General features: G+C 36.7%; 1 protein-coding gene across 1 annotated transcript in view; it reads left to right on the top strand.

The window, feature by feature from the left end:
* The window catches only part of LOC126484991 (putative phosphoenolpyruvate synthase), a 317,801-nt gene that overhangs the window by 31,388 nt on the left and 270,168 nt on the right, over positions 1-16,245 (top strand). Inside the window, exons 3-4 of the mRNA XM_050108598.1 lie at positions 3,604-3,742; positions 3,861-3,978. Coding sequence (XP_049964555.1) covers positions 3,604-3,742; positions 3,861-3,978 — 257 coding nt within the window. The remainder of the gene's footprint in view (positions 1-3,603; positions 3,743-3,860; positions 3,979-16,245) is intronic.

The following is a 16,245-nucleotide window of genomic DNA, read 5'->3' as shown; positions in this document are numbered from 1 at the left end:
GGTACGAATTAAACCATTTGTGCACTGTCCCTCTCATGCCACAATACTTGAACTTGTCTAGAACAATTTCATGATTTACACAATCAGAAGCCTTTGAGAGATCACAAAAAATCCCAATGGGTGGTGTTCGGTTATTCAGATCATTCAAAATTTGATTGGTGAAAGCATATATGGCATTTTCTGTTGAAAAACCTTTCTGGAAACCAAACTGACATTTTGTTGGTACTTCATTTTTACGGATATGTGAAGCTACTCTTGAGTGCATTACTTTCTCAAAAATTTTGGATAAAGCTGTTAGAAGGGAGACTGGACGGTAATTGTTGACATCAGATCTATCCCCCTTTTTATGCAAAGGTATAACAATAGCATATTTCAGTCTATCAGGGAAAATGCCCTGTTCCAGAGAGCTATTACACAGGTGGCTGAGAATCTTACTTATCTGTTGAGAACAAGCTTTTAGTATTTTGCTGGAAATGCCATCAATTCCACATGAGGTTTTGCTTTTAAGCAAGTTTATTATTTTCCTAATTTCAGAGGGAGAAGTGGGTGAGATTTCAATTGTATCAAATTGCATAGGTATGGCCTCTTCCATTAACAGCCTAGCATCTTCTAATGAACACCTGGATCCTACTATATCCCCAACATTTAGAAAATTATTATTAAAAATATTTTCAACTTCTGACTTTTTGTTTGTAAAGTTTTCATTCAATTTGATGGTAATACTGTCTTCTTGTGCTCTTGGTTGACCTGTTTCTCTTGTAATAATATTCCAAATTGTTTTAATTTTATTATCAGAGTTGCTGATTTCAGACATGATACACATACTTCTGGATTTTTTAATAACTTTTCTTGATATAGCACAGTAGTTTTTATAATGTTTGATAGTTTCTGGGTCACTACTCTTTCTTGCTGTCAGATACATTTCCCTTTTCCGGCTACAAGATATTTTTATACCCTTAGTAAGCCATGGTTTGTTACTCACGAATGTATTGACCCCATGATATAATAGGCAGTGTGGGCCAGAGTACAGAGGTTGCAAAGCTGCACGACCAGAGTCATCATGTAACATGATGAAATCGCATGATTTCAAGTCCTTATGAACAAACACCTGTGGCGTGGTGTGAGCACGAGGTAGAGGCAGATGAAGGCTATCCAAGTGAGTATGCACTCGTTCCACAAGGGCTGGCAGGTCAATAGCGTTGGTCGGAGAAGTGTCCTTGACAAATTCAGCACACAGGATGAGTGGTTCACCATACAGAACTTCCGCCAATGGAGCATTGAGGTCCCCCTTGTGTGCGGAGTGGATTCCCAGCAATACCCATGGCAGCACCTGAGACAAAAGCCTGCTGTGACACATGAATGCAGCTTTTAGTGTTCTGTGTCATCGCTCCACTAGTCCATTGGCCTGGGGTTGATATGCAGTCATGCGAAATTTCACCAACCCGCACAACTCACACAGGCAAGCAAAAAGCAACGACTCAAATTGGCGGCCCTGGTCCGTGGTAAGTGACAGGGGGCAACCAAATCTAACCACCCACACTGAAATGAACACGTGAGCAATTGTCTCATGCGTAATGTCCACCAGGGGTACCGCCTCAACACAACAGGTGATGCGGTCAATCATGGAAAGGGTGTATTTGTATCCCTCAGACAGGGGAAGAGGACTGACCACGTCAATTTGCACATAGCGCAGGCGGTCCCTGGGGACGTCGAACTGTCCTAAAGATGGTTGAGCATGTCTGCTCTCCTTGCTCTGTTAACAAAGAACACATGGACGTGATCACACGCCCGGCCACACGAAATGTTCAGTTACGAGTCATGTCGTTATCCATGTTCCGGGGTGGGCAAGATTACGTAATGCGTCGAAAATCCTGCACCGAAGGGGGGAAGGCAGGGTGAACCAGTAGAAACGTCACAGATGATAGGAGTTGACGATTCATGCAGGGCAATAGGTTTGATGATGAGCGAAGATCCGTCGTCCAAGAGCAGACGTTGTGTGTCTGCGTCTTCAGCCTGAAGCCACGCCAGTTCCTCTAAGTTCAATGGTGTGGAGATCATCAAAATGCAGGAGAGGTAGTTGGCAACTATGTTTTCCGTGCCGCAAATATAACAAGCATCCAATGAATGTTGGCAAATAAAGTCCGTGTGCCAGAAGCGGCTTAGTGGGAAATCTTTCGCCGGGTTGTGGATTGCGTCAAGAGGTTTATGGTCTGAATAGATGGTGAAAGCGCGCCCTTCGACGTCACTCCTGAAATGTATGACTGCCTCAAAAACCGTGAGGAGCTCGTGGTTGAAAGCTGACCATTTACACTGACTCCTTATTAGCTTTTTTGAGAAGAAACGGAGCGGCTGTGTTGAGTCTGCAGTGTGCTGTTGGAGGACAGCACCTACTGCCGATTTTCTAGCATCGGTAGTGATAGAAATCCGTGCCCCAGGCTTGGGGTGCACGAGAGTGATTTCGAATTGTTGAAAGCATTCAGCGTGGGCCTAGTCCAGTCCAGTTTATGCTTTCTCGTTGTATTTTTACCAGAGAGGGCGTCGGTTAGAGTTGACTGGAAGTAGGCAGCCAGAGGTATCTGTAGCTGATAAAAGTTCACCATCACTAGGAAATGGCGCAGTTGTGCATAATCCTTGGGGAGAGGCAGAGCAAGGATTTTCACAATTCGTGAATCAGTAGGGCGGAGGTCACCACTGTGGGTTTTACATGGTGTTGCACCGTAATAACACAGTTTTAGGATCGAAACAACATTTATTTTGTCCCTTAATACAACAAATACAGAAAGATGGCTGTTGAACATAGCGCTAGAACACTAAAGCAAGAAGACAAAACCAAAGAGCATAGTCAAAGAACTGTCACTTCACTTCAGATACGCCACAGAGATATTCAGTGGGCATCCGCAAAATTCAGTAATTCAGCCCATATCAAAAATTTATGTCACTTATTGACCCACATAGAAATTTTATGCTGTGCTAAGGAGTCTGATAGTGAAATGTGTTTCTTATAATGGCTGTCATTCGAATGGATTTATGTTGAAGTAAGACTGAGGAAAATGGAAAAAAAGAACTATCAATAACATGACAAAAAAGATCCTGTATACCAACAGAAATGTTATCTTTCTGCAAGAGAGAATCAAAAAATGGCATATATTAGATAGTATAAAAAGTTCTTCCTACTTTAGTTCTGTATGTTCATTGACTTTCATTAATAAAATATAAATGGTGGTAAAAGAAGTCTCTAGTTATAGAAATTGATGTACATTACTGGAATGAAGAGGTTAGACATGTTATAGTCTAGACAAGGTGAAGTGAAACATGAATGAATGAAGCAGCGACGAGGCTAATGACAGGTATAGAAAGCGAAAGGTTCCTAAAGTTTCTGTGGTTCTGTTTGTTTTGTGGTGGTGTGTTCGTGTCACAGGTCTGGTAGGATGCAAGGTTAGCTTCACCTAAAAATGACTTAATGTTCCATATGGCTAAAAACTGTTGACAGTTGTAAAATTAAATCCTCAGATTTTAAAGCTTTTCTATTCATTACAAGTTATCTAATAATTAATTTGATAAATTTATGACCGCAATACATTTTAGAAATATTGTTATTTTCAGAGCATTGACAGCAGGTCTTTCATTGGGTGTGATGTAAAAGGAAATGCAGTTTGGCTGAAAATTGTCAGAAAAAATCACAGATCTGCTGAAATATGGATTCATCTGCATCTGTCAAATGGTGCTATCTATCAGTTACTGTGTAAGTCAAGTGTAATTTATCCAGTAACTATCTGTAACTGTAACCTGCATCATTCTTTAGTAGTCCCTGGCTGACAATATGGAGTAAGTTATTATGAAAAGAATTTTTTTTTTTGCAGTCCATCCTCATACATTAACTCGCAGTGACACTTCAGACACATGGAGTGGTGGAGGACTGAAATTCCAAATCTGTGAACCATTTATGCGATGGAGGATTACTTTTAATGGACTGTTAAGGTAAAAGTACTCAATTATTTACATTATCATCTCTGATATTTTGAAGCCTAAGAGTATTTTAATATTGTTTACAACCTTTGGAATAAAAGAGGTGTTACATTTTCAGCATTCTGTATATATTCTTTACTTGTGTTTGTTATTAGACAAGGAACAGGTTAATCAGGATCAGTTATCATACTTCCTATTTCTTCCAACAATGGACAATCCAGGACAGAATAATGACAATATTATGAAAATGATAGATTGCTACTCACCGTGTAGCAAAGATGTTGAGTTGTAGATAGGCACAGCAAAAAGACTGTCAAAAAAAGACCTTCATTCAAATTAGACAACATACATTCACACAAATGCAACTCACACACACCACTGCAGTCTGTGGCTGCAAAGGCAGTCAGAGACTGTGGTCATGTGTTTGTGAATTGCATTTGCATGCATGTGTGTATTTGTGTGTGTGCCTGTGTGTGTGTGTGTGTGTGTGTGTGTGTGTGTGTGTGTGTGTGTATATTGTCTTTCTCTTTCTTTCCTGTATTAATATAACTAATACTCAAGTTCTATGGGAGTTCTAGTGATATTTGTAGTGGTTCTGTCAATATCAGTAACACGTAATAATATGGAAATAAAACAGTCCAGAAATAAAACTAAAATAGCATAGGAAATTGTGAGAAAAGAAACTGGGGTACCTATCAAAGACAAGGAAATTATTCTAAAAGATGAGGAGAATAAAATGGAAGATAAATATGTCATGCCTAATTATATAAATAATTACTTTTTAAATGTACCGCAGACATTAAGCAGGAATTTTGGGGAGCAGATTAAGATGGAAGCACCCAAGGCAGCCAGCAGTATGATGGCAGTTCCAACAAACGAAAAGGAAGTTTTAAAAGTGATTAAAAGTCTCAAGTCCAAGATGTCAGCTGGAGTAGATGAGGTACCAATAATATTAGTAAAGAAAACAGCTAATCAGATAGCGAAACCATTGGCGCACATATCAAACTTGTCAATGGCTGAGGGCGTGTTTCCACAAAAACTGAAAATTTCTTAAGTCATTCCCCTGTTGAAAAAGGGTGATAAACTTAAAATAGAAAACTACAGACCTGTCTCACTCCTCCCAACTTTCTCTAAAGTTTTAGAGATACTAATGAAATATAGAGTCACACATTATCTTAATATGCACAATCTGATAAACAGTAATCAGCATGGATTTCAAGCTGGGAGAAGCAGCTGTACTAGAATACACAAAAGAAATAATCACTAAATTGGAAGAGGGAAAAAGTGTAGTTGGGATAAATCTAGATTCGTCAAAAGCCTTTGACACTGTTGACCACAGCATACTTTTGAAAAAGCTTGAAGCTATAGGTATCAGAGGACCGGTAAAAAAGTGGTTTGAGTCTTATCTAGAAAAGAGGATGCAGGTGGTTGAAATTACAGCACTAAATATTAATCAAAAAATTAAACTAAGATCAAATCCAAGGGAGGTCACAGTAGGAGTACCCCAAGGAAGTGTATTAGGCCCCTTGCTGTTCCTCATTTACATTAATGATATTCAGGTGTCAGAGAGAAAAGCTAGAATCATGTTATTTGCTGATGATACTAGTTTAATAGTTAGTAATATGAAGCAATCATTGCACAGTACTGTGGACCATGACCCACAAGATATACAAAAATGGTTTAGTGCTAACAAGCTAACACTGAATACAAAAAAAACTAATTATGTGCAATATGGAAAAATAAGTGAACAGGACGACCTAAATCCCACCATGGAGGGCAAACAACTTGAAAGAGTACAGTGTGCAAAATTCCTGGGTATGCACATTGATGAGAAGATTAATTGGAAGGACCATGTGGTGAGCTTAGCACTAAAACTAAATTCACCATGTTTTGTGCGTAGAATAATTTCATGAGTTTGTAGTAATGACTGTACCAGATTAGTATATTTTGGCTATTTTCAGTCCATTGCATCCTATGGGATAGTATTCTGGGGAAGAACAAATTGTCATCTAAATGAGATTTTCAAATTACAAAAACGTGCTATTCGGATAATGACCCACAGCCCACCTCAAACACATTGTAGGCCCCTTTTTAAAGCATTGAAAATTTTAACAATTCCGTCATTATACATTCTGAAATGTCTGTTGGTGAACAAAAGAAATCAGGACAAAATGAAAACCAATACAGACTTCCATAATTATGACACACGGCAGTGTAAAGATCTCCACATACAAGCTGTAACAAGGACCCGAAGCCAGAAACATGTATGTAATAATCAAGGCATCAAACTTTTTAATGCACTACCAAAACATATCAAAGAGCTGGAAAATGAGAATAAATTTAAAATTGTTATAAAGAACCACATGCTTGACAAATGTTATTACAGCATAAGTGAATATCTCTGCGCAACTGTATAACAATATATGTTTAAGTTAATGTGACAAATGAAATTACATCAGTGGATAAGAAATTATGTTATAAAAACACTTATTAGTTGTATATTGTATTAAACATAAGATAGATTAATATGAATTCAGCCCAGGTACAAATTTTGTAAAGATATTATATAGTTGTTAAAATGTACCCTGACAAATCCTATATCACAAATGTGATCATTGGGATGATAATAATTAAATAAATAAACGTGTTCCTTTTCAGCAGAGTTAGTCACTGCACATAAATAATAAATTAAATGCACTCATTGCCTTTTGTTGTTTAAAGTACTAGGAACTTTTACTGTTGCCTGTGGGTACATTTTTCATGCTACAGTTTTTGTAAAGATGAATGTTGATCAGACAACTATGTACATGGGTACAGATACTAACCCAGCTATTGTTCCCTTCCGATAAGCAAAAACTCAGTTCAGAATATAGAAACCAGCATATTGCCAAGGCATAAAATTATGTGATAAACTACTGTTGGATTTCAAATATTATTAACACACTATTCTCTTTTCAAAGAGGATTCTAATATTTAATTCAAAGTGTATAATGGAATTCCGAGACACCTTTATAATAACTATTGTTTTTACATGGGGATGATATTAAAGAATACCTGTAGTTAAAATATTATGAACATAAATAAATGAATTTGTCAATAGTTATTTATGAACACGAGTGATTGGTCCATATTTATAATAACTTAGACATGCATATATACTGGAAAAGAGGCCTACACATCTGTGTTAATTATGAAACTGTAAAACAGTCATGTATATCTGTTTGAACGTGCCAAGCTCCAAAACTACTAGACAAATTTTCATAAGGTTTTCACATGTAAATTAAGCGTAGCTTGGGGCAACATATAGACTTTTTTCACCAAACTTGGATTATGAAAAAGTTTTCTCTAAAATCATGAACCATATGTCTGTTTGAACATGCTAATCTCCAGAAATACTAAACGTGTTTTCATGTGGTTTTCACAGGTAGTTTGTGGCAATGTATAAGCTTTATCTGATCAAAGTCAGAATACAGGCAAAAAAGACATTGTAATTCTAATCTTTATCTAAAATTTTCTCTCAGTGTAGTAGTTTGGATGTTTCATCATCAATGGGTGGCACTGTTAGTTTTGCAACATATGAAAGACCCAATAGATGGCACTGTATGTTTTTTTATTTCAGTGAGAGATGAATTTTCAGAAGTTTGTGTTGCTGACATAACTAAGCACTGCAACCTATCTTTATTGATTGATTTATTGATCCATTTTCATCTACAGCTGCACAATGTGCAAGAGATATTTGGATTTTTTTGTTCATATTAACAGTTTTACATATAATATACCTTTGACATAATAACACACATTAATATACCGATTAATGATGAATGCTTAAATAAATGTTATTACACTATATACAGAGAGATAAAATACAAATGTTCTTCTGAATGAGACTACATTGGGTAAACACACCAAAATTTAGTTTTGTAGGTATTCATTTACTGTGTAAAAGCAGTGATCAACCAAGTACCACTTCAGTTTAGATTTGAAGTGACCAATGTTTTGTATGTGTTTAATGGTATCTGGTAAGGCATTGTATAGTTTGATACTAGGATGGATAAGGCTGTTTTGAAATAACTTCGTGTTGGCACTTTGAACATGTACATCCAATTTTTGTCTTGTATCATAGCTGTGTATTGTGTGATTTTGAGTCATGAGTTGTCTTTTTGTATGTAAGTTTTGCTTTAAATACATTATATTTTCAAGTATATATACGGCAAGGAAGTGGCAGGATCATCCTTTTTTGAAACAATGGTCTACATGATTTGCGATTATCTACCCCTTCCATTATTCTTATACTTTTTTTTTTTTAATTTTGAATGTTTTAATGGCATCTCCAGAATTTCCCCAGAACATAATCCCATACCGGAGGTGAATGAATACAAATGAATACAAACCAACAGCGAATGTACTTGGCAAGGATATATAGATTTACTGATTTCGCTTTGTGTATTAAAAACTTGATGACACTGCTTTTCTTCTTTTGACAGATTTTATTTTTATTCTTTGCCAGGAAAAACAAATTCATTAATTTTGCTTTGTGATTTTGTTGCCTACTCATTACATTTTTACTTTGTTTTGTGTATGAATAAAAATGCTTAGGAAATGATAAAGTCTATTTGAATACACCAGAATGGCTTAAAACCAGAGGGCTATGAGGTCTGAAGAATTCAATGAAGATTGTGAGGAGAAACTTGCTGCAGCTTGAGAACATCAGGCTTTAACTTACTCTTTGGAAACTGCTTCTGAAAACAAGGCATGGCATGATTCTGATCCAGAGCATCCTGTATTACTCACTTCTCAGAACCTTTCACTCACAGAGGATTAAAGTTACTTCTCTTTAATGTAACATATCAGAGCTGTAAATTTTGACAGGAAATGGTACAGGCAGTCGAGCTTTTATACCCAGAATACCTTTTATTCCTTACAATTTACCATTTCACTTTAAACATGTACAATGCCCGGTGAGCTTATGTTTTGCCCTAACCATAAACAAAGCACAAGGCCGAACACTGTGTGTTGTGGCTGTTGACCTTAGTGTCAGTTTCTTTTCACTTGGCCAGCTCTACATGGTTCTCTCCCATGTTAATGAAGCAAACAAGCTCTTTGTTCATGTCCCCATTCATACCACTTCAAACATTGTAAAAAAAGAAGCTTTGTAAGTCAGAAATAAATTTGATGCTTATGAAAACTCAGGCACAGCTGTAAATAAGTATCCAGGCAACACCAGGATTCTCAGCTATTGTAGCATAAATACATACTTATTTTCAGATTTCAATTTGTGGACTTCTAGTTTTGATTTCTGTAAACTTTTTCTTTTTATAAATCATTTCTAAGTGTGCATGGCATTATCTGATCAAAACTATCTGGAAATACCTCAGTGAACATTCTATGACTCCTCAATACATGAGCATGAAAATATATAATAAATTAAAGGGCTGTAACATTCTGAGGATGGAAATTGGTCATCTAAAGAAAAAATTACGTGAACTCTTATTGGAAAAATGTTGTTATTCAGTGGAGGGGTTTATGAATGATGAGGTGATAAATTAAACAGGGCAGCTAACATCTCTGTCAAAAAAAATTGTACAACAATGTAAAAGTATTGTACTGCTAGAAAATTGTTTGGTAACAGTACTGTCATTATTTTTAAGTCTGTAAACTAAATCCCTAAAATTGTATATTGACATGTCTCCAGTACAACAGATTACATGATCTGAATATTGTATGTTATGTGATGAAATAAATCAAATCAAATCACTAATATGGGGTGTGTCCATCTTTGCCTTTATGGCAGTTTGAACTCTGCTGGGTGCACTTTCACTGAGATGTCTGAATGTCTGTGGAGGAATGGCAGCCCATTCATCCTCAACATGTGGAACCAGAGAAGGTAGGGATGATGGATGCTAGGATCTGGAGCGAATTTGATGTTCTAATTCATCCCAGAGGTGTTTCATTGGCCTCAGGTCTGGACTCTAGGCAGACCGTTTCCTTTCAGGAATGTTGTTGTCCACAAACCATTGCCTCACTCATGATGCCTTATGACAGGGTGCATTGTATGTTGATACAAACAATCATCATCTCCCAACTCTTCCTGTACTGTACACAGTATGCAATGCTGTAAAATGTGTTCATATCCTTCCACATTTAGTATTTTCTTAAATGCAATAAGGAGACTGCACCATAACTATGAAAAATATCTCTGTACCATAACACGACCTCCTCCATACTCCACTGTTGGCACGGCACGTGATGGCAGGTAATGTTCTGCATGCATCCACCCCATAACTCTAAATTACTCATTTCTACTCATCTGATACCAAGAAGCATCACTTGTTACATGACTTCAAGCATTTCTTAGTACTGACAACAGAAATTTGTGGCTTATGGGGAGCCGCTCAACCATTTAACCCCATTCGTTTTAATTTGCTACGCACAGTCATTGTGCTAGCTGGACTGCTGGTAGTACTTTGGAACTGAGAAGTGATGCCTTCTGCTGATTTCATGCATGTTTTTACAACCATACTGATCAATTCTTGATGGACCCCATCCATCACTGGTGGTTCTTCCTTCCCATTTCCACTTCACAGCTTGGCCATATCACCAACACTCCATTTAGTCAGCTTTAGAATGGATGAAATTTCCCTGATGGATTTATTACTCAGGTAACATCCATATTTGAAGGCATTGATCTCTCCTGACCAACCCATTCTGCTGTTACTGCTTCTCCACCGACAACACAATACTCCCTACCTCCTTTTATACTGGCAAGTCCACTTCTTGCGACATCTAATGATCAGTTTTACATTACGTAGGTGTGTTCTGCTCTATTTGGTTGGGTATTATATATTCCCTTATTCTGAATATACAATGAGCCAAAACATTATGATCATCTGCCAAACAATGCGCTGGTGTACCATGACTGTTCATAGTATGGATTTGGTATCTTCTCAGGAGGTTTCCTTATATATATATATATATATATGGTGCCAGATGTCTATTCACAGGTTACAGTGTTACAGTAAATTGTAGGCTGGTGGTGAATATCTCACCCACTGCTGCAACTGACCTGTGTCTACAGTGAAGTGCTTGTTTTTGAGTACCTTTTTCTCTTGGATGATGTCATAATGAGACACCACAGTCTCATCTCAATGTTCCCGTGCCCACTACAGTTGCAATTGATGATGTTCGTGCATCAAAATGGAAACACATAGGAATTATCTGCTGTGGACCCCCATGTTCAACAATGTGTGCTTAATGGTGTGCTCTGAAAAGCTTGTGGTGGGACAAGCATTGTAATCTGTTGTCAGATCTGTTACTGAGGAGGTATAGATGTCCAACATGTTGTTGCCTTCTCATGGTTTCATCAGTCTTCAACCTGGTGCTCATGACAATAGCATATGAACCTGCTTCACTATTTGCAAGGTGCTTGTTCCTGCACAGTAGACAGTAACGTTTTGCCACTTTTTAAAGTTGATTATGGCCATGATTTCATCTTTTGTGCCCCATATTGTCACTGAAATTATTCCTCATTCATTTCTGCTCCACTTATATAATTTCCTTCACACCTCACATGCCTGCAGCATCACTAGCTGGCATTCATTGTCATGGTGGGCAGTGGTTGTGGTGTTTTGGCTTATCAGTGTAGTCTTCACCACATTGTTCACTGTACTGAATATAACGTTGGTGATAATTGTATTAACACAGCATCACAAATGTAGGTTATTAGGGCAAACAATGCCTATCACATTCATATATTTAGATGACTGAGAATGATACATGTTTCAGTGCAGAATCACCAATGAACAGGAGAGGTTTATTGCATTGTTATGCTTGATGTTATTGCTTATGTACATGGGCTTAATTGTGAGAAGCTATGAAATGTAACAGAAGATATTTGTAATGTTGTTATTGTGTGCCATGGTCATGCACATACCATTTTGAAAGATTATCTGAAATAATGAATAATTTATGCACAATGATATAAAGTTAATTGATAGAAGAAGACAAGGCTTAAAGAGTGACTATACGTCTGGATCACCGATAGTGGTAGTGTGAGCAAGTGGACACATTTTGGTCTCCCGTTGTCATGAGGGACATCATGTGGTTCCACTCATTTAGGCTGAGTGCTAACTAATAACAGAATGCAAACATTTAATCTCCTCAGATTAAATATCTGAGACCACAAACACTTGTCCCTCGAAAGCTACTGTAATATTATCTGTTTTTTGATGTTCCCAACCATCATTTAAACTGCATTTGTAGCCAGGTAATGGTTACTTCTTACCTTTATATTTTACAGGTAACCAGGAAGCCAATTTCACATGACTTTTATGACTGGAGTTTATTGTTACAGCAGTAGTCTTAGTTACATAGATTACGGATGCAAATAGTCATCGGAAATGTAGAGGCAAGGAGTCAACATCATCTGTCTGCAATCTTTAAATCTGATGGAATACTCATTTCACAAGGAAAACTTCAAGATACATACAGTGTATAATTTTGTAAAGTAATGTCCCCTCCTCTTACACAAAGTCTAGTGTTAGTGACAACATTTGTCACCTTATTCTGTTTGGGAAGAACACAATGTGCTGCTGAACTTTTAGTAGGACAGAAACTTATTAATGAAAGGAATGAAGGCTGTGTGTTACAGGACTCTTCACAACAATAAGAGGAGAGCCATATATGAGGTGTGACAATAAAGTAATGAGACAGACATGAAAAAAAAAAAAAAAAAAAAAAAAAAAAAAAAAAAAAAAAAAAAATGTTGCTTACTGTTTTAGTCAAGTTTAGTGTTGTCTCCTTCAAAGTAGTTCCCTTCTGATTGCACACACTTTTTACAGCACTTCTGCCATTGATGGTAACATTTCTGGAACTCATCTTCTGTAATATCCTCCAAGACCCTCGTCACAGCTTTTTGGACATCTTGTGTTGTTTGAAAATGGTGTCCCTTCACTGCCGTTTTGACTCTTGGAAATAGAAAAAAGTGGCATGGAGCGATATCTGGGGAATAAGGTGGCTGTGGTAGTACTGAAATTTGTTTTGAGTTTAAAAATTGCTGTACTCACAGAGCAATATGGGATGGTGCATTATCGTGATGCAGAATCCAATTATCAGCAATGTTGGTAAGGACACGAAGAACTCTTTTAGAAAGTCTTTCTAAAATTTCTTTGTAGTAATATTGGTTAACTGTTTTCCCAGGATGCATCCACTCTCTATGAACAATTCCCTTGGTATCAAAGAAGCACACAAGCATACATTTCACTTTTGACTTTGAGCACCACTGAGAACTCTGGCCTTTTTTCTCTGGATCGTACTGAAAAAACCAAATTTCATCACCAGTCATAACACGGCTCAACAATTCTGGATTGATTTATGTTTGCTCTAACAGATCGGCTGCCACATTTTTCCATGTTTCTTGCTGTCGTGGTGTGAATTTTTTGGGGACCATTTTTGCACAAATCTTTCTCATACCAAGATCTTCAGTTATTATTAGATAAACCATTTCTTGATTGATGTTCAGTTGTTCTGCAATCATTTTCACAGATAATCTTCAATCAGATCGTACGAGTTCACGCACCCTGGCCAAGTTGACATCTGTCCCTAAGGTTGATGGTTGTCCACTGTGGTCTTTGTCTTCAATATTCATTCTGCCTTCACTAAACATTTTATGCCAACGTAAAACTTGAGCTCTTCCAAAAGCCTTCTGAAGCTTACCATTAAGTTGTCGTCAAGTTTTCACCCAATTTAATACAAAAAGAAATGCCATACCGTTGCGCAATACTATGCGGCTCCATTTTTGTGACAAGAGACACAAACACGTGTTAACTTATTACAGCACAACTCACGACTGAGCAGTTACATCGATGTGCTGCTTGGACTAGAAGCAGCTTATAGACCAAGGTCAAAGATATTGTGCCTACACAAGCCTGCAGGGTTGCCACATCTTGCAAAGAAAATCAGTGTCATTACTTTACTGTCACACCTCGTACACATATTAGCAGTAGTAGTTGACAAAAGTGTGAAAATTGATAATCAGAAAAGTCATTAATGAACAAGAAAAATTAGCAAAATCTTTGTTCATAATTTTGGTGTATTAATTGCCTTTTTATCTTATGACTTCACAGATTTTCAAATCTCATATGTTGATTAGCATTTCATTATTGATTCACCTTGCTGCTACTCCTTAGTAATGATATTGGTGTGATGTATGAACTATTATCCACAAAATATCCATTCAGAGAGGCATAACACATGTATAGCAAGAACACAGAGTTGAAATTGGTAAACTGTAACTGCTTCAGAATCATGAACTATTAAAGAAATTGCATCAAAGACTCAGAGAAATTGATAATGTTAACAAACAATGTCTGCTCACTGATCCTGCATGAACCATACAAGATATGGTAAATACACACATCGCAGAAAATTATTGTGATCCACCAACGCATAACGCATATGAAGATATCATATACAGCTACATCTTTTCAAACTTGACATTCTGTTCTTTTGTTGGGAATATGTGTCATACTATCATAATGAATATTGTGAAATATAATATGTAAGATATATTTTTACTTGGGTTAGTCACTGAACACATGATATCTCAAATATTTGTGTTGACTATGGAAAGATTATTCTGTAGTGAAAGCAATTTATTATTCCCTTAAATCACCTAATTCACTCAGAATTCAATTTACAGATTTAATGATTGTTTCCATAGATACATATAATTTCTTATTATGAACACTGTTATTGTCACTACAGGCAAGGTGTCCATGGGAAATTGATGCAAAATGAAGACAGTGCAGAACATGTACGTTTTCACCTGCTGTAAGTATAAATGTTCAAATCTTGACAACTATGCTAAGTTAATTTTATTCATGATATGGAATGTGTCAGTTTTTCACAAAACATGTTCATTATGAAATATATCAAGGTATAACAATTAATTGACAAATACTCATCTTCATTTCTCGGCAATCTTGAATGCTGCAATAGCTGTAAAAGAATTTGTGAGTTATCTGCTCCACCAAAATTTGCTGATTTCTTGATACTGTAGATATTGATTTGGTATTGCTAAGAGAAATTTCAAGAAACTCAGGTTGACACGTGTTTATTGCATAATACTGTAATGAAACTGGGTCACAAAACTGTTGGGAAACTGAGACCACCATGGCTGATTTGCCACTCCTTATATATTTTTGAACAATTACTGCCTACATCATCCATATTAGAAACAGAGATTGTATGGATTACAATCAAAATCTTGCTAGCATACACAGACTGTCATCATTCAGTTACACATTATTTCATTTCTCTCACTTTGTGACATAAATGTTTTGGCTTTTACTATTGAAAGTCATAGAATATGTTTGCTAGCAATTTTTTTTATAAAATTCCGTATCATGAAGATTATTAGTTGAAAAATGTTCCTAACATTTCCGTGAGTTTCTTACTCAACTACAAACAGAATGCTAATTTCAGTACAAAAATCATCCAGCAATTGCAAAATGAGAACTGCTTATGTTTTATGTTCAAGTATCGATTAGTAACAGTGCATATATATATATGTATTCTTGCTAAAGTGGTAATGAAATTAATGACAGAGTATGTATAATAAATTGAATTCTAAATGACCAGGTAATTGAAATAATGTTGTTATAAAAATTACTTAAGCCTGTAAATGTGGCAGCCTGACATGTGACACCTAAGGTCAACATATCATGTCAAACGTCTCCTAACAATCATATATTGGTACATTTCAACTACCTGAGTAAAAATACAACTACATACTGACTGTGTACATGAGTACAGTTCTGGCCTTCAAAACTGAGACGTCATGAAGATGGCATGCAACAGAGATCAAATTGGGTCTAAGTGTACTACATGCTTGCATATGCAAATTATTCAGCACAACTGCAGAATATAAGTGGCAGCACATCATTTACATACAGGATATAAGGAGAGCGTACACAGTAGGTTTCTTATTCAGAAATGGCATTTAAATGTTGTTTGTTTGTGACAAGATTGTGCTGTGCATTGCACAAGAGGGAGAAACAATTACCAGGATGTGTTGGAATACAGCAGTAGCAGAATCCTGGCCTATCAAGACAGTGATTTATTGTTCCACAGTATTGCTGTTTGCATTAATGATGATCTAGTAACTATCTTGTGAGTATGGAATCCATAGTTTCAGGAGGGCCATCTATATGTACATCTATGTACATATGTTCCAAGCCACTGTATTGTGCATGGCAGAGGGTACATTTTACCATAGCTAGT

Source organism: Schistocerca serialis, chromosome 6 (assembly GCF_023864345.2).
Source record: "Schistocerca serialis cubense isolate TAMUIC-IGC-003099 chromosome 6, iqSchSeri2.2, whole genome shotgun sequence".
NCBI classification, from domain to species: domain Eukaryota; kingdom Metazoa; phylum Arthropoda; class Insecta; order Orthoptera; family Acrididae; genus Schistocerca; species Schistocerca serialis.
This window is presented reverse-complemented; position numbering and strand designations above follow the sequence as displayed.